The sequence below is a fragment of the Muntiacus reevesi genome, chromosome 1, assembly GCF_963930625.1.
Source record: "Muntiacus reevesi chromosome 1, mMunRee1.1, whole genome shotgun sequence".
NCBI lineage: Eukaryota > Metazoa > Chordata > Mammalia > Artiodactyla > Cervidae > Muntiacus > Muntiacus reevesi.
This window is the reverse complement of record NC_089249.1, coordinates 163,630,856-163,655,110: the sequence shown is the minus strand read 5'-3', so window position 1 is coordinate 163,655,110 and position 24,255 is coordinate 163,630,856. Positions and strand designations below refer to the sequence as shown.

General features: G+C 39.2%; 1 protein-coding gene across 17 annotated transcripts in view; it reads right to left on the bottom strand.

Moving 5' to 3' along the window:
• The window catches only part of SCMH1 (Scm polycomb group protein homolog 1), a 214,210-nt gene that overhangs the window by 132,921 nt on the left and 57,034 nt on the right, over positions 1-24,255 (bottom strand). For 5 of the 17 annotated variants that reach the window (XM_065915110.1, XM_065915139.1, XM_065915270.1 and 2 more), the window contains one exon: positions 6,806-6,935. The exons of the other annotated variants lie outside the window; for them this stretch is intronic. In XM_065915110.1, the coding sequence (XP_065771182.1) occupies positions 6,806-6,818 (13 nt within the window). In that variant the 5' untranslated portion in view covers positions 6,819-6,935. The remainder of the gene's footprint in view (positions 1-6,805; positions 6,936-24,255) is intronic. 17 annotated transcript variants of the gene reach the window in all.

Here is a 24,255-nt window from a genome sequence, read left to right as displayed (position 1 = left end):
TGCAGCTGTTAAATTTTTACAAGTCTAAGTGGGAAAATGTTTGAGTTATAATGTTATCTGGTAAGATAAAGGATCAAAAAGTATATGCAAGGAATAATCACAATTACATAAAAAACTGAAGACAAAGAAAACCTGTTATAGGCTGCATTGTGTTCTCCCAGAATTCATATTGAAGCAATCATTTTTCAATACCTCAGAAGGTGACTTTGGAAGTAGGGTCTATGAAGAAGTAAGTAAGTTAAAATGAGACCTAATTTTAGGGTGAACCTTAATCCAATATGACTGGTGTCCTTATAAGAAGAGGAAAATCTGGACAGAGACAACGATAGAGAAAAGACATGTGAAGACACAGGGTGAAGACAGACATTCATAGGCCAAAGGAAGAAAAAAACAACAACCCTGCTGACACCTTGATCTTGCACTTATAGCCTCCAGAACTGTAAGAAAATGTCTGTTGTTTAAATCACCCAGTCTACCCAGAGGAGTCGGGTGGAGAGGGAGGTGGGAGGGGGGATTGGGATGGGGAATACGTGTAACTCTATGGCTGATTCATGTAAATGTATGACAAAACCCACTGAAATGTTGTGAAGTAATTAGCCTCCAACTAATAAAAAAAATTAAAAAAAAAAAAATCACTCAGTCTGTAGCCTTTGTTATAGAAGGTCTATCTAGTAAACTAAAACAACCCTAAAAATTATCACTAGAAAAAAACAAAACAAAGCAAATATAAACAACGGGTTATCTTTGGGTGGTGGTACTGTTTTTCTCCCCTTTCTAATCTCAAATATTTTCAGATTTTTTAAATAAAGAGTATATATTACTTATATAATAGAAATATATTTTCCTTGCTTGAAAATTTAGATTCATCTACTCACCCCAGTACTTTATTACCATTATTTGCCCATCTTCTTTACCACCGAATGGTACTTTTTTTTTTTAACCATTATTTACCCATTTACCCACTTCCCTTCTTACCCAGCTCAGATTCTATGGTCCCTCACTAAAATCACTCCCTGGCCAATAGTCTTCAATTCCTTCCACCTGTTTTTTTTTTTTTTTTTGGTTGTTGTTAAACTTGACTACTAAAGCCTCACCCCTAACTTGGCTAAAACCACTTCTCTGGCTGTATCATGCCTACCCCAACATATCACAAGTGCTAAAGAAAAACAAGTGGAAGCTTACTGGTCTCACCTTAAACTCCTGGCTACAATCTCAATGCTATTTATCACTGTCTAGCAATCTAACCACATTTCCCTACCATGCTTGCTTTTCTCCTTTCCAAAAATATAAATTCATGTATTTTTCTCTCTAATGCTGAAGAAGCTGAAGTTGAACGATTCTATGAAGACCTACAAGAATTCTTAGAACTCACACCAAAAAAAGATGTCCTCTTCATCATAGGGGCTAGCATGCAAAAGTAGGAAGTCAAGAAATACCTGAAATAACAGGCAAGTTTGGCCTTAGAGTACAAAATGAAGCAGGGCAAAGGCTAACAGAGTTTTGTTATAACAAACACCCTCTTCCACGAACACAAGAAATGACTATACATGGACATCACCAGATGGTCAGTAACAAAATCAGACTGATTTTAATTACTCTTTTAGCAGTCAAAGATGGTGTAGTTCTAGACAGTCAGCAAAAAAGACCTGGAGCTGACTGTGGCTCAAATCATTAGCTCCTTATTGCAAAATTCAGGCTCAAGTTGAGAAAGTAGGGAAAACCACTAGGCCATTCAATTATGACCTAAATCAAACCCCTTATGATTACACAGTAGAGGTGATGAATAGATTCAAGGGACCAGATCTGGCAGACAGACTGCCTGAAGAACTATGGATGGAGGTTCCTAACACTGTACAGGAGGTGATGACCAAAACCATCCCCAAGAAAAAGAAATGAAAGAACGCAAAGTGGTTGTCTGAGGAGGGCTTACAAACAGCTGAGAAAGGAAAAGAAGCAAAAGACAAAGGAGAAAAGGGAAAGAGAAATTCTTTTGAGTTCAGAGGTTAAAGAATGCAGAGTTGCAGAGAACAGCAAGGAGAGATAAAAAAGCCTTCTTAAGTGACCAATGCAAAGAAATAGAGGAAAACAACAGAATGAGAAAGACTAGCAATCTCTTTAAGAAAACTGGAGATACCAAGGGAACATTTTAGGCACAATAATGGACAAAAATAGCAAGAACGTAACAGAAGCAGAAAAGGTTAAGAAAGGTGGCAAGAATACACTGTACAAATTAAGAACTGCACAAAAAAGCTCTTAAAGACCCAATTAACCACGATTATGTGGTCACTCACCAGACATCCTGGATTGGGAGGTCAAGAGGGCCTCAGGAGCATTACTACGAGCAACGCTAGTGGAGGTGATGGAATTCCAGTTGAACTATTTCAAATCTTAAAAGATGATGTTGTTAAAGTGTTGCACTCATTATGCCAGCAAATTGGGAAAACTCAGCAGTGACCATAGGACTGGAAAAAGGTCAGTTTTTATTTCAATCCCAAAGAAAAGCAATGCCAAAGAATGTTCAAATTACTGTATAATTGTACTCATTTCACATGCCAGCAAGATTTTGCCTAAAATCCATCAAGTAAGGCTTCAGCAGTATATGAACTGAAAACTTCCAGATGTTCAAACTGGATTAGGAAAAGGCAGAGGAACCAGAGATCAGATTGCCAACATGTGCAGGATCATAGAAAAAGCAAGGGGATTCAAGAAAAACATCTGCTTCTGCTTCATTGACTACGCTAAAGACTCTGACTGTATAGATCGCAACAAACTGTAATATTCTTAAAGAGGTGGGAATACCAGATCACCTTACCTGCCTCCTGAGAAACCTGTATTCAGGAAAAGAAGCAACAGTTAGAACCAGACATGGAACAACAAACTGGTTCAAAATTGGGAAAGGAGTATGTCAAGGCTGTATATTGTCACCCTGCTTATTCAACTTACATGCAGAATACATCATGCAAAATGCCAGGCTAGATGAATCACAAGCTGGAATCAATTATCGCCAGGAGAAATATCAACAACCTCAGATATGCAGATGATACCACTTTAATGGCAGAAAAGTGAAGAGGAACTAAATAGCCTCTTGATGAACGTGAAAGAGATGAGTGAAAAAGCTGGCTTAAAACTCAGCATTCAAAAAACTAAGATCATGGAATCTAGTCCTATCACTTCATTGCAAACAGATGGGAAAAATGTGGAAACGGTATTGGATTTCATTTTTTGGGGCTCCAAAATCACTGCGTATGGTGACTGCAGCCACAAAACTAAAAGATGCTTACTCCTTGGAAGAATAGCTATGTCAAACCTAGACAGTATTTTAAAAAGCAGAGACATCACTTTGCCAACAAAGGACTGTCTAGTCAAAGCTATGGCTTTTCTAGCAGTCATGTATGGATGTGAGAATTGGACCATAAAGAAGGCTGAACACCAAAAAAATTGACACTGTGGTGCTGGAGAAGACCCTTGAGAGTCCCTTGGACTGCAAGGAGATCAAACCAGTCAATCCTAAAGGAAATCAGTCCTGAATATTCATTGGAAGGACTGATGCTGAAGCTGAAGCTACAACACTTTGGCTATCTGATGCAAAGGGCTGACTCACTGGGAAAAACTCATTTGGGTAAAACTGAGGGCAAGAGGACAAGCGGATGACAGAGGATGAGACAGTTGGATGGCATCACTGACTCAGTGAACATGAGTTTGAGGAAACTCAGGAAGATAGTGATGGACAGAGAAGCCTGGTGTGCTGCAGTTCATGGGGTCACAAAGAGTCAGACACGACTGAGCAACTGAACTGAACTAGTGAATGAACAATAAGAACAACAATTTTTCACTTTCTTCATATGCCAAATATTCCCTCCTTAACCTTCAGTCTTAGGGGATGACATTAATTCAGGGCTTATTGAGAACAACAAAAATAAGACATGAGAACCCTCTATATGCCACACATTTCAGGAAGATTCAGACTTAATCTTGTCTTGTGGTATGTCCTCAAAGCATAATATAGTAAGTAGCGGGTGTTCAGTTAATAATTGGTGATTTAATGAATCTACTTATTCATCATTCTTTCTGACTTTTCTCCTACCTCTGTGGGTGAAACGTCTCTTATTTTAAGCAACTGCCCACCCTACATTTTTGCTCCAGATCCCATTTCCTCTCATCTTCTTAAGGACTTTGCAAGTATTTCCTCTATAACAGATCATTTACATCAGTATTGTTATTGCTTTGTCATCACCTATCAAAACAAACACACAAAAACCCCAAATAAATATGCTCTCCCCAACCCTCTCTTAATTTCACACATATGCTTCCTGCTATATCTTTCAATTTTTCTACTCTCTTTCATGGGAAAACTTATTTTAAGAGTTGTCTTAAAGGCAATGAATTATTGCCTCCTCACTTCCTCATGTTATGTCCTCATTTTAATAGGTTTTTTTTTTTTTTTTTTTTTTGCTCACCACTCCACTGTGATTACTTCCAAATTCATATTTCCAGCACTGGCCTCTACTTGGAATTCTATACTTACACATACAGTAGTTGTATATGTACTTCAGGCCATCTCTAACATGGTTTTCAATCAGATATTTCAAACTTAGCTAAAACAGAACACTGTTTGTCAAGCTGTTCTTCTTTTTTCCTCCCCAAACCAGTAGCTGGCATCTCCATTACCTAGATCTTCAAGCCAAAATTCTTGAAATTATCTTTGATCCCTATATTTCCTCTACATTCACATTCAATCCATCAGTAGGTTCTGTTGGGCCATATCCCAATCCATCCACCACTCAACCTCATGACCCACAGTCTAGCTTGAGTCACTATTACCTCTTATCTGGACCATTACAAAGTCTGCTAACTTATGTTCCTGCTTCTACTTATGCCCTACTCCCACTTATTCTCCACAGAAGAGTCAGAAGGAGCATTTTAAAACACAAGACAGCCCGTATCATTTGTCTGCTTAAGGACTTCAAATAACTTCCCCCAGAGTTAAGGGTGCCTTACAAAGCTATGCAAGATCTGGCTACTGCCATTTCTCTGATCTTCTTTGTTATGATTATTCCCTTTTTCACTACACTCCAGTCACACTTGCCAGTGTCTCACTCCAAGTGTTTGCCTTTTCTCCTGGTTTGATGTCCCCAGTCTTTTTAGTAACCTGCTATGTTTGTTTATCTCTAAATCATGAATAAAAATTACAAACTTGATCAGGCTTTAAAATGACTGACAGAGATATTAGGGCATCATAACTGAATTTATGTTTCAAATTTTCATAACTATTTTATGTAAAGACAGAAATGATGCCATGAAACACTACATTAGACCTGCTCTGGCCAACTTGGTAGCCACTAGTCATACATACACAGCTACTAAGCATTTGAAATTTGGCTAGTGTCACTGAGGAAGTGAATTGTTTTAATGTTTATTAATTTAAATTCAAAAATTAACATTTGGTGCAGTTTTGGGGAAAGCTTTTTAGGTGAAACTCGGTATGAGAATCTACTTTTTCAACAGCACATTTTTTGAAATATAAGTACAGGTCAAGTACTTGTGACAAAACTCAGTGTTTGAATTGAGATGTTCTGTAACTCTAGAACATATATATCAGATTCTAAAGACTGAGTATTAAAAAAAAATGAATACAGAATAGCTCATTATGTATTTTTATACTGGTTACATGTTAAAATAGTATTTTAGATATAGTGTATTAAATAAAATATCCCCTTATTTATTTACCTTTTTTAACGTGGCTACTAGAAAAATCTAAATCATGTATGTGGCTTGCATTGTATTTTTATTGGACAGTGCCAAGTTGGAAAATTGTAGTTCAATGCAGCTGCAGCAGAAGGCGTATAAAGGGTATGATAAGAGGTGAAATGTAGTCAATGGTGGCTATATATTATATACACACACACACACACACACACACTACATCTGAGAAAGCAGATCTGTAAGCAAGAGGAAACCACTGGGGAAAGAAGTGGAGGTGAGGGGTGGAGGAGAGAATACACTAGTTGCCCATGGAACCTTGGCTCTAGAGGCTCATTATACTCTCGTTTTTCATGTGGCTTGGTTGTTCAACCTGCCTAGTAATTAAAAGAATTCTAACTATTTCAAATGTAGAGAAGAAAAGGCTTCTGAGAAAACATCATGATTTTTGTGTCAAGTGGAAGAGCAAGCTTGACTTAATCTCAGACAAAACAAATCATCCCATCTGAGTAAAAACCAAGGGATAAGACATAATAAACTCGAAAACTATGTTTAACCATATAGAGATTTTATCTTTAAAGATTTCTGACAAGGTTCTTAGTTTGTACAAAACTAAAATTTTGTTTAGAATCTAAACTCTGAAATTTGCAAGATATTTTTCTACTAAATTCCACTAACACTATTAAAATGTGACCAGAGCAAAAGGCAAGAAAGCATTACCTTCCAGAAATGACTATAAATTTTAATGACATTTAAGAAATACAAAGTGTCTAGCACAGTGCCTAACAGAAAACAAATTCATTAAATAATAAGTTTTCATTTCTTTCTTTCTTAGTAATAATCTCTAGTCTGGCTAAACTGTCATAAAAATATTTCTAGGTATTTAAAAAGCAAAACTTCCAACCTCTACTCACAATCTTGAAAATTGATGCTAATGATAAAAAGACATCATGGTTAGAAGAAAAGGATAACGAGTGACATAATTAGAAATGAAGAATCCCAAAAAAAAAAAAAAGAAAGAAAGAAACGAAGAATTTCTTAAACTCAGTCCTTGCCAAATCTTTCAACCACCCTTACCTCCAGGATGGGGTAAAAATATACTTACCACTTGGCTGCATAGTCAATAGACTACAAACTGGTCAGGGAGTTTAAAGGTTTGGGATTTACCCTTGGATCCACCAATACTTTGCTCTGACCTCTGACAAGTCAGTTTCTCTGTATGTTAATTTCTCCATCTGTAAAATGGGGATGGGAGGAAGTGGGACACTTATTACCCTGGAAAGGACTGAAACTTTACTAGTATTAACATACTGTACTACATTATAGGAAAAGTAGGACATTTACATATAATATTTTTGCTTATTCAAATATTTCAGGGTTGGAGAGTACCTTACGGTAAGTACCACAGGTTAAATTTAATTAAGCCTCAGTCTTCACAGAAAAAAAAAATACAATATTCGCCAAATTTGGTCCCACGCAAACATCAAATTTCCAACTAATCAGGGTAAACTAGAAAATAAAAAGATACTAAAACCACATCAGGATGGTGTTATAAACTAAATTATGCTTCCCACTCCAAGTGATATGTTGAAGTCCTAATTCTCCGATGTGACTTTATTTGCAGATAGGACTTTTACGAGCTTGTTGTTGTTCAGTATCTCAGCTGTGTCTGACTCTGCCACCCCTTGGACTGAATGAAGCATGCCAGACTTCCCTATCTTTCATTATCTCCTGAAGTTTGTTCAAATTCAAGTCCACTGAGTCAGTGATGACATCCAACCATCTCATCCTTTGCCATCCTCTTCTCCTGCCTTCAATCTTTCCCAGCATCAGGGTCTTTCCCAATGAGTCAGTTCTTTGCATCAGGTGCCCAAAGTACTGGCGCTTCAGCTTCAGCATCAGTCCTTCCAATGAACACTCAGGACTGATTTCCTTTAGGATTGACTGGTTTGATCTTCTTGCTGTCCAAGGACCCTCAAGAGTCTTTAGCACCACAGTTCAAAAGCATCAGTTCTTCAGTACTAAGCCTTCTTTATGGTCCAACTCTCACATCCATACATGACTATTTGAAAAAGCATAGCTTTGACTAGTTGGACCTTTGATAGCAAAGCAATGTGTCTGCTTTTTAATACACTGTCTAGGTTGGTCACAGATTTTCTTCCAAGGAGCAAGTATCTTTTAGTTTCATGGATGCAATCACCAGCCACAGTGATTTTGGAATCCAAGAAAATAAAGCCTGTTGCTATATCCTCTGTTTCTCCATGTATTTGCCATGAAGTGATGGCACCGAATGCCATGATATTAGTTTTTAGAATGTTGAGTTTTAAGCCAGCCTTTTCACTCTCCTCTTTCACCTTCATCAAGTGGCTCCTTAGTTCCTCTTCACTTTCTACCATTCAGTCAGTTCAGTTGCTCAGTCGTGTCTGACTCTTTGCGACCCCATGAATCGCAGCACGCCAGGCCTCCCTGTCCATCACCGACTCCAGGAGTTTACTCAAACTCATGCCATCGAGTCGGTGATGCCATCCAGCCATTTCATCCTCTGTCATCCCCTTCTCCTCCTGTACCCAATCCCTCCTAGCATCAGGGTCTTTTCCAGTGAGTCAACTCTTCACATGAGGTGGCCAAAGTATTGGAGTTTCAGCTTCAGCATCAGTCCTTCCAATGAACACCCAGGACTGGTCTCCTTTAGGATGGACTGGTTGGATCTCCTTGCAGTCCAAGGGACTCTCAAGAGTCTTCTCCAAGGCCACAGTTCAAAAGCATCAATTTTTCGGCACTCAGCTTTCTTCACAGTCCAGCTCTCACATCCATACATGACCATTGGAAAAACCATAGCCTTGATTAGACAGACTTTTGTTGGTAAAGTAAGGTCTCTGCTTTTTAATATGCTGTCTAGGTTGGTAATAACTTTCCTTCCAAGGAGTAAGCATCTTTTAATTTCACAGCTGTAATCACCATTTGCAGTGATTTTGGAGCCCCCCAAAATAAAGTCTGACACTGTTTCCACTGTTTCCCCATCTATTTCCCATGAAGTGATGGGACCAGAAGCCATGATCTTAGTTTTCTAAATGTTGAGCTTTAAGCCAACTTTTTCACTCTCTTCTTTCACTTTCATCAAGAGGCTTTTTAGTTCCTCTTCACTTTCTACCATTAGGGTGGTGTCATCTGCATATCTGAGGTTATTGATATCTGAGGTTAGGATATTAATATCAAACAATCTTGATTCCAGATTGTGCTTCATCCAGCCCCTAATTTTGCCTGATGTACTGTGCATATAAGTTAAATAAGCAGGGTGACAATATACAGCCTTGAGGTACTCCTTTCACAACTTTGAACCAGTTCATTGTTCCATGTCCAGTTCTAACTTTTCTGCTTCTTGATCTGCAGACAGGTTTCTCAGGAGGCAGGCAAGATGGTCGGTATTCCCATTCCTTTAAGAAGTTGTGATCCATACAGTCAAAGGCTTTAGTGCAGTCAATGAAGCAGAAATTTTCTGGAATTCTCTTGCTTTTTCTATGATCCAACGGATGTTGGCAATTTGATCTCTGGTTCCTCTGCCTTTTCTAAATCCAGTTTGAACATCTGGAAGTTCTTGGTTCACATATTGTTGAAGCCTAGCTTGAAGGATTTTGAGCATTACCTTGCTAGCATATGAAATGAGCATAACTGTGTGGTAGTTTGAACATTCTTTGGGATTGCCTTTCTTTGGGATTGAAATAAAAACTGACATTTTCTAGTCCTGTGGCCACTGCTGAGTTTTCCAAATTCGCTGGCACATTGAGTGCAGCTCTTTAACAGCATCATCTTTTAAAATTTGAAATAGCTCAGCTGGAATTCCATCACCTTCACTAGCTTTGTTGTGATGCTTCCTAAGGCCCACTTGATTTCACACTCTAGAATGTCTGGTTCTAGGTGAGTGATCACACCATCATGGTTATCTGTGTCATTAAGACCTTTTTTGTACAGTTCTTCCATGTATTCTTGCCACTTAGACTTAATACCTTCTGTTTTTGTTAGGTCCATACTTCTTCTGTCCTTTACTGTGCCCATCTTTGCATGAAATGTTCCCTTGGTAGCTTTAATTTTCTCAAAGAAATCTCTAGTCTTTCCCATCCTATTGTTTCCTCTCTTTCTATGCACTGTTCATTTATGAAGGGTGTTTGCTATGACCAGTGCATTCTCTTGGCAAATACTCTGTTAGCCTTTGTGCTGCTTCATTTTGTACTCCAAGGCCAAACCTGCCTGTTACTCCTTAACTTCCTACTTTTGCATTCCAGTCCCCTATGATGAAAATACATCTTTTTTTGGTGTTAGTTCTAGAAAGTCTTGTACGTCTTCTTGGACTGTTCAACTTCATCTTCTTTGGCATTACTGGTTGGGGCACAGACTTGGATTACTATGATGCTAAATGGTCTGCCTCGGAAACAACCAAGACCATTCTGTCATTTTTGAGACTGCACCCTAGTACTGCATTTCAGAGTCTTTTGCTGACTATGAGGGCTACTCCATTTCTTCAAAGGGATTCTCGCCCATAGTGGTAGATATACTGGTCATCTGAATTAAATTGCCCATTCTCATCCATTTTAGTTCACTGATTCCTAAAATGCTGATGTTCACACTTGCCATCTCATGTTTGACCATTTCCAATTTACCTTGATTCATGGACCTATGATTCCAGGTTCCTATGCAATATTGTTTTTTACAGCATTGGACTTTACTTTCACCACCTGACATCCACAACTGGGTATCATTTCCTCTTTGGTTCAACCTCTTCATTCCTTCTGGAGCTATTGCTCCACTCATCAATAGAATATTGGACACCTACTGACCTGAGGGGTCCCATCTTTCAGTGTCATGTCTTTATGCCTTTTCATACTGTCTATGGGGTCTCAAGGTAAGAACGCTGAGCGGTTTGCCATTTCCTTCTCCAGTGGACCACATTTTGTCAGAGCTCTTCATCATGACCCAACTGTCTTGGGTGGCCCTACACGGCATTGTTTAGAATTTCACTGAGTTACACGAGGCTGTGATCCATGTGATCATTTTAGTTAGTTTTCTGTGACTGTGTCTCCCATTCTGTCTGCCCTCTGATGGATGAGGGTAAGAGGCTGGTGCAAACTTCCTGATGAGAGGGACTGGCTGTGGGGAAAACTGGGTCTTGCTTTGGTGGGCAGGCCATGTTCAGTAAATCTTAATCCAATTTTCTGCTGATGGGTGGGGTTGTGCTCTCTCTGCATCTTGGCCAGAGGCAGCCCAGTCCCAGAGTCTGCAGTCTCTATGGTAGGGTATAGACTTTATGGTAGGAGTAGTGGTGACCTCCTACAAGGGGATTTATACCAGCACACTACACCTCCTGGGACTGCTGCTCTCAGTCTTCCTGACCCTGTGGCAGGCCAATGTTCACCCACGTCTCCACCAAAGACTCCCAAAAACTCACAGGACTAGTGTCCTAATGAAAAGGAAGAGATACCAGGGACTGATTGGTATCTCTCTCTCTCTCTCTCTCTCTCTCTCAATCCAACTCCACCCCTCCATTAACACATATAGAGAAAAAGGCCAGGTGAGCACACAGTCAGAAGGTGTTCTGTCTACAAGCTGAGGGAAGCCTCACTGTAAACCAACCCCACTAGCATCTTGATCTTGGACGTCTAGACTCAGAAACTGTGAGAAATAAATGTTTGTTGTTTAAACTACCCCATTTGTGGTATTTTGTTACAGCAATCCAAACACACGAATACACATGGTCATAGGACAAATGAAGCTATAGAAGTTCTTTGAGAGTACCTCATATAACACTACTTTGTTTTCAAGTTGTCTTAAAGAATCTTCATTCTTCCTTTTACTACAGTTGGATTGATGGGAAAATAGAACATAACAAAATAAAAACAACAACAACACAAAAACAAACTGGAAGTTAAAATTTTATCCTCTTTTGAATCTCAAGACTATTTTCTCTTAACGATTTTAGGCAAGTTGTTAACTCCATTGAGTCTGCTTTCTAAAAAAAAATCAGTAAAATAGGGATGATCATCCCAGTGCTACTTGCTTCACTAGGTTGTGAAGAGCAAATAAAAACTAGGCTTTAAACGTGCATAATAAAGATAATAGGGATTAAAGGAAAACGTGCTGTTTTCTACCTTTCTCAGGGGGAAAACTCAGATCCTGACTAACATAATGTATATACTTACAAAAAGGACATAGGATATTAGAATCTCCTATTACTAGTTAGCCCCTATGGATTCTCATATTCACCACTGAATATCTGCTGAAGTTACCTTTTTTAATTGGAGGATAATAGCTATACAGTGTTGCACTGGTTTCTGTGGTACAATGATTTACTTCAGTAAATCAGCTATTGTTGTTCAGTCGCCCAGTCCTATTGGACTCTTTGCGACCACATGAACTGCAGCACTCCAGGCCTCTCTGGAACAAAATCAGCTATATGTATACATGTATCTCCTCTCTCTTAGACTTCCCTCCCACCTCCCCATCCCACTCATCTAGATCATCAGAGCACTGAGTTGAGCTTCCTATGTTACACAACAGGGTCCCACTAGCGATGTATTTCTACATGTGGTCGTGCCATCCTCCCCCTCTCCTCCTGTGTCCACGTGTCCATTCTCTACATCTGGCTCTACTCCTGCCCTGCAAATAGGTTCATCTGTACCATTTTTCTAGATTCTACATATATGCATTAATATATGATATCTGTTTTTCTCTTTTCTGACTTACTTCACCCTGTATGACAACTTTGTCCTTTCTCCCTTTGGCTTCCTCTTACTGTACACTGGGATCTTTAAAAATTATGGTAATGTACTCTTCTCAGGAGAAGTAAAAGTGCCTGTATTTATTCCAAAAGATATTTAACGACACTAGGGCTGAGGAAAGAAGAGTAACTCGAATCCTTAAAATGGATGTCTGGAGCCCTGAAATAGGGATGGCAACCCCTATTAAGAGTTAAAATTTTAACTCTGTTCACTCTGTGAACATCCTAGAAAACACGCCCTCTCTGACTTCTAAGCAAAGGGCACAGCAGCACATTCTAGTGGTACCCAGAGTAGTGCTGCCCAACAGGACTCTCTGTGATAATGGAACGGTTCTGTATCGGCGTCACCCAATGATAACCACTAGCCGCACAGGGCTATTCAGCATTTGAAATGCGGCTGGTGTGACTGAGGAGTTGCGTTTTTAATTATACTTAACTCCTCTTAAATTTAAATAGACATATGCAGCCAGGGGCTACTGTACTGGGTAGTGTAAATCTACAGAATGTAAAGACTCTGGTATTTTGGGAAACCCTTGAGGGGAAGATAATACATAATAGAAAAATCTACAAAGCTATGGAAGCACTTTTCAAAATGTAATAAAACAATCACAATGGTTCATCCCCTGAAGCAAGGAAAAGTTGAAACCATTCTTCACATATTAAGGAGAAATTCAGTTATAAATTATTACTGTATATTTACAATAGCAATACTGTAATAATTATTAATTTTATATAGCTTAAAATAATATGTGTTTACTCTGCACCAGATATTGTGCTAAGTATTTCAATAACATCATCTTGTTGTATCCTCTCTGGTATATTATTTAGTCTGGTATCATTACCCCTTTATATTAATGAGGAAATAATATTCAGAGAGGTTGAATAAATTTCTAAAAGGTTACAGTCAGTAGAAAGGCCAGGATCTGAACCTAAACTATGTTCTTAACTACACTGCCTTCTCCTCAAAAAACAAAAACAAAAAAGGTAACAAAAAAATAAATCTTACAAATGTTTCTGACATAAAGTAACCCAGCTTGGACAGTCTTCTCATTTTACTTTAGTAAAAACTGAAGAACTGGTGCTTATTAGCTTGATCTGGATGCTAAATAATCTGAGACACAGTCTGGGATTTAATGATGCAAAACTAGATTGAATGGAGGATGTTCACAGGTACCATATTTCAAATACTCACAGAGCTTGGAAAATACAAAACAAGTAATGCAGGTTTATATGCACATACCAGTGAGACAGCAGGGATAGGCGGGAAGGAAAGAAGGGAGCAGGGAAGGAGGGATGTTTCCCTCAGAAATGGAAACTGGAAAATAGAAAAATCAAATGTACTTCTGAAAATACATTAAGACAACACAGAACTCCTTTAGCAGTGAAAGCAGCCATGGTTTTAATAAACCAGAAAGAAACCTATGCTGATAAGTAGAGATCAAAACAGAAAAGCTGGAAGCACAACACCTGTCCCACTGTGGTCATGGAGGACAAGCTACAGAGGAGGCAGGAGATGGAAAAGGGACTGATCTGGAATGTGCCATTGATCAGCCACTCCTTCTAATCAGCAAGTACTCCTAGGGCCTCTCAGTTGATTCTCTGCCTCCAGCTCTCCTTCATTTACCTCTATTTCATTTGGAATTAAGTATAAAGAGACAGTATTATTCCTCTGGGATATCTGTCAGAAAATGGGGGAGGGGAAGCAAGCTAGGCAATCCCTTCCTCCAAGAGCCATAAATTCTGTCTTGTACATGTAGCAGATGTGAACAAAGAAGATGAAACAGATCTCTTCTTGGCAATCAGCCCTACCCCCACTCCATCTTTTGCAATTATATATCTGCACGTGCACACAGACAGAATCCCAGAGAACATCAATATTTCCTTTAACAAGCAAAGCAGCTAGCAATGAATGGCTAATGAAAATGCAGAAAAGCCATAACTCCTTTTGTCTTATAGGCAGTCCTAGTAGACTTCAACTATATATAATGTTTACCCTTTCCAGAGCCTTATGGAGGTGTGAGCCAGGGCAAAGAAGAAGCTAACACTTTTTAAAATGCTTCCAACTCATGTTTCTTGAACACTGAAGAAATTTAGTGATACCAACAGTGCCACATCATACTTTCTGGCAGACATAAACAGACCTGATATTATGAAATAACTAATGTACAACCATCATCATCATTCTAGTCTGTATTGGGAATGAAGCAGATGACTGTATTGGATGGTCTACTCTACTAGTCAGAATACTTGAGAGGACTCTACCTGAGTTTTATCTTCAAATCTGAATGAGATAGAGGCATATAATCTCATTTAAAGGAAAACAAGGATAGTGAGGGTTTAAAAAACTGAGGAGATTTATCAGAAGAGAAGACTCAGGGGGAGCAGGAAAGCTTTTTGCAAATATCTGGAGTGTTCTCAAGAAGATAAGAGATTTGCTTTGCTTGTTTAATATCTGTGGGTGGAAGCTATGGGCAGAGAGGCTCATTACTAGGAAGAACTTTCTGACAGTTGGAGGTATCCAACAGTGGGATGCACTCTCTGGGAAGGAAAGGTCTGAATTTGCTATCATTGTGGGTATAGAAGTAGAGGTAAGATAACCTCTTGGTGGAAATACTAAATCATAAGAAGGAAGAGGGAGGCTGGACTAGGTAACCTTTAGAGGTCTTGCCTAAATCTGAGAGTCTATAATTTTATGGGAGCATGGGCCTCCTGCTTTCATCATTACAACACTGTGCGACTTAAGGTTTGCAGCATGGACAATGTACATTTGCAACACCAACTTTCTCTCTGAAAGCTTACAGAAGAGTGACAGAGGGACAGAAGATATAATAATATCATTATCATGATCTTATTTCCCTTCTGCAACTTCATCTACCACATACTGTCATTGCGGTGGACACTTTATATAGTTTATCAGCTAGGTTATTGTGAGACTCTGAGCTCACATTGAACCAAACATTGTCTTTGGTTTTTACTTTGCTCATTTGGAAAATGAAGGGGTTGAACTTCATTATTCATGAAAGGGGACATCAAAGTCCCCTTTAATTTCCTTCATATCATGAGTCTGGGGGAAGTAGCAGCAGGGACCTAGCTCAATTATTTCTTCCCTAGGCAACGTGATTTAACCTGGCAGATACTTTGAAATATTTTCCTTCTTTGTAGTAATAAATAATGTGTGCTATCTTCATTTTACACAGTAAACACAGTCCTGAAAGGTTAAGTGTAAATAGAAATTTTAATAAAAAGTCAAGTACATTTTGTACACACCAAAATGGTTAGTTAAAAGAAGTCTTTATAAAAATAAGTGCAATGTTTGCTGCAAAGCAACTTGTTCTATGAGAAGAACTGACTCACTGGAAAACAACCTGATGCTGGGAAAGACTGAAGGCAAAAGGGGAAGGGGACAGCAGAGGATGAGATGGTTAGATAGCATCACCGACTAAATGGACATAAATTTGAGCAAACTCAGGGATATAGTGGAGGACAGAGGAACCTAGCATGCTACAGTCCACAGGGTTGCCAAGAGTCAGACAAGACTTAAAGACTGAACAACAACTAGTTCTATAAATTTGGATTTTATATATTGGATTTTCTGCTATCACTTTGTCCTCCACTTAAGTGACCATGTCAAAGCTGCATTGCAGTTTTTCCCTATCTTTGGGGTGATCAGTCTGTTGGTACAAATATAAAACTACTGGTTTGAAAGCAATATTAAAAGTCATTCAATGCTTTCTCCTTCCTCTGCCTCTAACTCAACCAAACACAGCCAATGTTGAATTTTCCAATATCTTTACAAACTCTTTGCTTACTCTTCCAGTGATGAAGACGCCACATCTCCCCATGAAGCTCCTTCCATGCTTGGCAGTGGACCTTGGCTTTAGGGAGTGATTCTCTATATTTTTCCTATCTTAACAAGCATGAGCGAATCCCAGGACATCTCCATCAGTAACAAGTTTCACATATAACCAAGCTTTTAATAGAGGTTCTCTCTAGAGAGCAAGATAGTGATGGGAGGGAAGCTTCCTTTTTTCATTTGGCATACTTCTGTTGGTAGCTTTTTTTTTTTTCCACTGACTATGTATTCCTTTAATACATACATGCATGTATTTTTAAAAAGTGGTCCAGGGGGTAAATCTTATTCACACTAAGGACAGGGGGTTGGAAGGGCATAAATCCCCTTGGAGGAACAACAGAATGAGAGGGAATAATGTGACACCTCCATCAGCTGTAATATTCTTGGGTGTAGAATGGGCATTGAATTGACTGTAATATAGTTAGTACAGGAGGTTGAAGGACCCCTACTTACTTGAAAATCATAGCTAATCTCTTTCTCAACTGAGTAAGCCAGCTCTTTAGACATTTTAAACTAGCTTTCATGTGTACAAGGAAAGTTAACTACTTCTTGGACTCATCACGGTTAAATTCAATGACTAACTGTAAAACACGTCTCACTGTGTGATGTATCTGCCTCTTTTTCCCTGTTATTCTACCTAGCTCAAAGTACACTCTTCCTAACGGGACCGTCTCCCTGCTAACATCATTCTTCTACAGTCTGTTCATCGTCTCTTCATCGTGACAGGGCAGCACCACTCCCGATTACTCAGTGTGCTGTGTGTGCTCAGCTGTCCCAGTTGCGTCCAACAATTTGCGACCTATGGACTGCAGCCCACCAGGCTCCCCTGTCCATGGGATTCTCCAGGCAGGAATATCAGAGTGGGTTACCATGCCCTTCTTCAGGGGATCTTCCTGACCCAGGGATTGAACCCATATCTCTGGGGTCTCCTGCATTGTAGGCAGGTTCTTTACCCACTGAGCCACCTGAAAGTGAAGAGTAAAAGTCGCTCAGTCATGTCCAACTCTTTGCAACTCCATGGACTGTCTCCAGGCCAGAATACTGGAGTGGGTAGCCTTTCCCTACTCCAGGGGATCTCTCCAACCCAGAAATTGAACTGGGGTCTCCTGTATTGCAAGCAGATTCATTACCAATTGAGCTATCAGGGAAGCCCCAGTTACTCAAACTATTTACCTTATTCCAAGCTTCTGGGTGTTTTTACCAAATGTCCCCAGTTTCCCTTGTTCTGTTACAAAGACCCTGCAGCCAGACTGTCTGGGTTCAAATTTGGTTCTATCATTTACTAGTTGTATAACTGTGGCTAAGTAACTTAACCCCCTGTGCCTCAGTCTCCTCATTGGCAAAATAAAAACAACAGTCTCAATTAGCTTATACAGTTGCAGGCAAAATAACTAGGATACACATAAAGCACATAGGACAGTACCTGGCACACAGTGGACAAAGTATTAATTTGTATTATTGTTTCCTTCTCCTTCATCATCATCATGATATCCTGCTACTATCTTACTACAGGCTCAGAGTGTTTACTTGACAATTTTCATTAGAAAACATAGATTTCTGTGTTTCCTCTTTCTCAATCCAAAGCATTCTTCAAAAATTTATTTTTAATTGGATGATAATTGCTTTACAATGTTGTGTTGGTTTCTGCCATACAACAACGTGAATCAGCCATAAGTATACATATATCTCCTCCCTCTTGAGCCTCTCTCTGAATTTAAATAATCTACTTTTTAAAAAATGATGCCAGTAAACTTGTTTGGGGAAAGAGATAGATTTACAGATATCGAGGACAGATCTGTGGTTACCAAGGGGTAAATGTAGCAGGGAGGAGGGATAAATCAGGAGATTGGGATTAACATACACACAAACACATACTACTGTATGTTGGGTAGATAACCAACAAGGACCTACTGTACAGCACAGGGAATGCCACTCAGCATTCAGTGATAACCTATATGAGGAAATAATCTGAAAAAGAATGAATACATATATGTGTGTGGCTGAGTCACTTTGCTGTAACCTGAAGCTGGCACAGCATTGTAAATCAACTACAGTCCAATAAATTTTTTAAAAAATTTTATTGTTTACTTTTAATTGGAGTATAATTGTTTTATAATATTGTGTTAGTTGCTGCCCTATATGAACATGAATCAACTATAGGTGTATGCATGTCCCCTTCCATGTGAACCTCTCACCTCATCCTACCCTTTAGGCTGTCACAGAACATAAGATTTGAGCTCCCTGCATCATACAGAAAATTTCCACTGGCCATCTAATTTTACACATGGTAGTGCACATATTTCAGTGATACTCTCTCAGTTCTTCCCACCCTCTTCTTCCTATCTTCTGTCCACAAATCCATCCTCTATGCCTGCATCTCCACTGCTGTCTTGCAGATAGGTTTATCAGTACCATGAAGCACAAGTTGGAATTAAGATTGCTGGGAGAAATATCGATAACCTCAGATATGCAGATGACACAACCCTTATGGCAGAAAGTGAAGAAGAACTCAAGAGCCTCTTGATGAAAGTGAAAGAGGAGAGTGAAAAGTTGGCTTAAAGCTAGTCATCAAGACAGTATGGTACTGGCACAAAAACAGAAATATAGACCAATGGAACAAGATAGAAAGCCCAGAAATAAAACCCATGCACCTATGGGTACCTTATTATTGACAAAGGAGGCAAGAATATACAATGGGGAAAAGACAGCCTCTTCAATAAACAGTGCTGGGAAAACTGGACACTTACATGTAAAAGAATGAAATTAGAACATTCCTAACACCATACACAAAGATAAACTCAAAATGAATTAAAGACCTAAATGTAAGACCAGAAACTATAAAACTTTTAGAGGAAAACATAGGCAGAACACTCAATGACATAAATCAAAGCAAGATCCTCTATAAATCACTTTCTAGAGTAATGGAAATAAAAGCAAAAGTAAACAAGTGGGACCAATTAAACTTAAAAGCTGTTGCACAGAAAAGGACTGTCCATGGAATTCTCCAAGCCAGAATACTGGAATGGGTAGCCTTTCCCTTCTCCAGGTGATCTTGCCAAACCAGGGATCAAACCCAGGTCTCCAGCATTGCCGGCAGATTCTTTACTAGTTGAGTCACAAGGGAAGTTCATGAACACTGGTGTGGGTAGCCTATCCCTTCTCCAGGGGATCTTCCTGACCCAGGAGTTGAACCAGGGTCTCCAGCATTGCAGGCCAATTCTTTACCAACTGAGCTATAATTCTTACCAACTAAGCTTTACTTCCCTTCCTTTTCAGGGAAGCCCTAAAAAAAACTATAAGCAAGGTGAAAAGACAACCCTCAGAATAGGAGAAAATAATAGCAAATGAAACAACTTACAAAAGATTAATTTCCAAAATATACAAGCAGCTCATACAACTCAATACCAGAAAAGCAAACAACCAAATCAAAAAGTGGGAAAAAGATCTAAACAGACATTTTTTCAAAGAAGACATACAGATGGCTAACAAACACATGAAAAGATGCTCAACATCAGTCATTATTAGAGAAATGCAAATCAAAACTACAATGAGCTACCACCTCACACCAGTCAGAATGGTCCATCATCAAAAAGTCTACAAACAATAAATGCTGGGGTGGGTATGGAGAAAAGGGAATGTTCTTACACTGTTGGTGGGAATGTAAATTGAAACAGTCACTATGGAAGACGGTACAGAGATTCCTTAAAAAACTAGGAATAAAACGACCGTATGAACCAGCAATCCCACTCCTAGGCATATACTCTGAGGAAACCAAAATTGAAAAAGACACATGTATCCCATTGTTCACTGCAGCACTATTTACAATAGCTAGAACATGGAAGCAACCTAGATGTCCATCGACAGATGAGTGGATAAAGAAGTTGTACATACACACAATGGAATATTACTCAGCCATAAAAAGGAACACCTTTGAGTCAGTTCTAATGAGGTGGATGAACCTAGAACCTATTATACAGAGTGAAGTGAGTCAGAAAGAGAAAGATAAATACCGTATTCTAATGCATATATACAGAATCTAGAAAAATGGTACTGAAGAATGTATTTACAGGGCAGCAGTGAAGAAACAGAAATAGAGAATAGACTTATGGACATGGGGAGAGGGGAGGAGAGGGTGACACGTATGCAAAGAGTAACATTGAAACTTACATCACCATATGTAAAATAGATAGACAAAGAAATTTGCTGTATGGCTCAGGAAACTCAAACAGGGGCTCTGCATCAACCTAGAGGGGTGGCATGGGGAAGGAGATGGGAGGGAGGTTCAAAAGGGAGGGGATATATGTATACCTGTGGCTGATTCATGTTTGGGTTTGACAGAAAATGACAAAATTCTGTAAAGCAATTATCCTTCAAATAAAAAATAAATAAAATTTTAAAAAAAGAAAACTAAGATCATGGCATCTGGTCCCACCACTTCGTGGCAAATAGATGAGGAAACAATGGAAACAGTTCAGTTCAGTTCAGTCACTCAGTTGTTTATGACTTTTTGTGACCCCATGAACCACAGCACGCCAGGCCTCCCTGTCCATCACCAAATCCTGGAGTCCACCCAAACCTATGTCCATTGAGTCGGTGATGCCATCCAACCATCTCATCCTCTGTCGTCCCCTTCTTCTCCTCCAATCTTTCCCAGCATCAGGGTCTTTTCTAATGAGTCAGCTCTTCGCATCAGGTGGCCAAAGTATCAGAGTTTCAGCTTCAACATCAGTCCTTCCAATGAACACCCAGGACTGATCTCCTTTAGGATGGACTGGATGGATCTCCCTGCAGTCCAAGGGACTCTCAGGAGTCTTCTCCAACACCACAGTTTAAAAGCATCAATTCTTCAGAGCTCAGCTTTCTTTATAGCCCAAGTCTCACATCCATACTTGACCACTGGAAAAATCATAGCCTTGACTAGACGGACCTTTGTTGACAGAGTAATGTCTCTGCTTCTTAACATGCTGTCCAGGTTGGTCATAACTTTTCTTTCAAGGAGCAAGCGTCTTTTAATTTCATGGCTGCAATCACCATCTGCAGTGATTTTGGAGCCCCCCAAAATAAAGTCAGCCACTGTTTCCACTGTTTCCCCATTTATTTGCTGTGAAAACAGTGAGAGACTTTATTTTGGGGGGTTCCAAAATCATTGCAGATGATGACTGCTGCCAAGAAATTAAAAGACGCCTGTTCCTTGGAAGAAAAGCTATGACCAACCTAGACAGCATATTAAGAAGCAGAGACATTACTTTGCCAACAAAGGTCCATCTAGTAAAGTTATGGTTTTTCCAGTAGTCATGTATGGATGTGAGAGTTGGACTATAAAGAAAGCTGAGCACCAAAGAATTGATGCTTTTGAACTGTGGTGTTGGAGAAGACTTGAGAGTTCCTCGGGATGAAGACTGGAGAGTTCCTCGGACAGCAAGGAGATCCAACCAGTCCATCCTAAAGGAAATTAGTCCCAGATATTTATTGGAAGGACTGATGCTGAAGCCACAACTCCAATACTTTGGTCACCTGATGGGAAGAACTGACTGACTGGAAAAGACCCTGACACTGGGAAAGATTGAAGGCAGGAGGAGAAGGGGATGTCAGAGGATGAGGTGGTTGGATGACATCACCGACTTGATGAACATGAGTTTGAGCAACCTCCAGGAGGTGGTGATGGACAGGGAGGCCTGGTGTGCTGCAGTCCATGGGGTTGCAGTTGGACACAACTGAGCGGCTGAACTGAACTATGTGTTAATATACGATATTTGTCTCTCTCTCTATGACAGAATTCACTCTGTAGAATAGGCTCTAGGTTCATCCACCTCATTAGAACTGACTCAAATGTGTTCCGTTTTATGGCCAAGTAATATTCCATTGTGTATATATACCACTGCTTTCTTGTCCATTCAACTGTTGATGGACATCTAGGTTACTTCCATGTCTTAGTTATTGTAACTAGTGCTTTGATGAACACTGGGGTACATGTGTCTTTTTTGATTATGGTTTCCTCAAGATATATGCTCCACAGTAGGATTGTTGGGTCACATCATAATTTTAGTTCTAGTTTTTTAAGGAATCTCCATACTGTTTTCCATAGTGGCTATGTCAATTTGCATTTCCACCAACAGCGCAAGAGGGTTCCCTTTTCTCCACATTCTCTTCAGCATTTACTGTTTGTAGATTTTTTGATGATGGCCATTCAGATCGATGTGAGGTGATACCTCATTGCAGTTTTGATTTGCATTCCTCTAATTATGAGTGATGTTGTGCATTTTTTCTTGTGTTTATTAGCCATCTTTACGTCTTCTTTGGAGAAATGTCTGTTCAGATCTTCTGCCCACGTTTTGATTGCGTTGTTTGTTTTTCTAGTATTGAGCTGAATGAGTTGCTTGTACATTTTGGAGATTCATCCTTTAACAGCTGTTTCATCTGCAAGTTTTTTATCCCTTTCCGGGTGATCTTTTGATCTTGTTTATAGTTTCCTTTGCTGTACAAAAGCTTTTAAGTTTAATTAGGTGACATTTATTTATTTTTGCTTTTATTTCCATTACTGTAGGAGGTGGGTCATAGAGGATCTTGCTGTGATTTATGTGAAAGAGTGTACTGCCTATGTTTTCCTCTAAGAGCTTTATAGTTTCTGGCCTTATATTTAAGTCTTTAATCTATTTTGAATTTATTTTTGTGTATGGTGTTAGAAAGTCTTCTACTTTTATTCTTTTGCATGTAGCTGTCCACCTAATTTTTATTATGCTTTCTTAAAATTAATTTAATTGGATGATAATTAATTTACAGTATTGTGATGGTTTTTGCCATACATCTACATGAATCAGCCACAGGTGTACATGTAGCACCCCATCCTGAACCCCCCACCCACCTCCCTCCCCACCCCATGGCTCTGGGTTTTCCCAGAGCACTGGCTTTGTGCCCTGCTTCATGCATCAAACTTGCACTGGTCATCTATTTTACATATGGTAATATACATGTTTCAATGCTAGTCTCTCAAATCATCCTACTCTCGCCTTCTCCCACAAAGTCCTTAAGTCTGTTCTTTACATCTGTGTCTCTTTTGCTGCCTTGCATATAGGGTCATCATTACTGTCTTTCTAAATTCCATATACATGTGTTAATATACAGTATTGCTGTTTCTCTTTCTGACTTACTTCACTCTGTATTATAGGCTACAGTTTTTTCTACCTCATTAGAACTGACTTAAATGCATTTATTTTTATAGCTGAGTAATATTTCATTATGTATATGTACCACAACTTCCTTATCCATTCATCTGCTGATGGACATCTAGGTTGCTTCCAGTCCTAGCTATTGCAAACAGTGCTGCAATGAACACTGGGGTATATGTGTCTCTTTCAATTCTGGTTTCCTCAGTGTGCATGCCCAGCAGTGGGAATGCTGGGTCATATGGCAGTTCTACTTCCAGTTTTTTAAAGTAATCTCTACACTGTTCTTCATATTGGCCCAGAACAACTTATTGAAGAGGCTGTCTTTTCTCCATTGTATATTCTTGCCTCCTTTGTGAAAGATAAGATGCCCATAGGTGTGTAGGTTTATCTCTGGGCTTTGTATCTTATTCCATTGGTATATACTTCTGTTTTCAGGCCAGTACCATACTGTCTTGGTGACTGTAGTTTTATAGTATAGCCTGAAATCAGGAAGGTTGATTCCTTCAGCTCCATTTCTCCTTCTCAAAACTGCTTTGGCTATTTGGGGCCCTTTATGTTTCCATAAAAATTGTGAAATTTTTTGTTCTACATCTGTGAAAAATATCATTGGTAGTGTGATAGAGATTGCACTGAATTTGTAGATTGCTTTGGGTAATACAGTCATTTTCACAATATTGATTCTTCTAATCCAAGAATATGAAATATCTCTCCATCTGTTTGTGTCACCTTTGATTTCTTTCATCAGTGTCTTCTAGTTTTCTGCATAC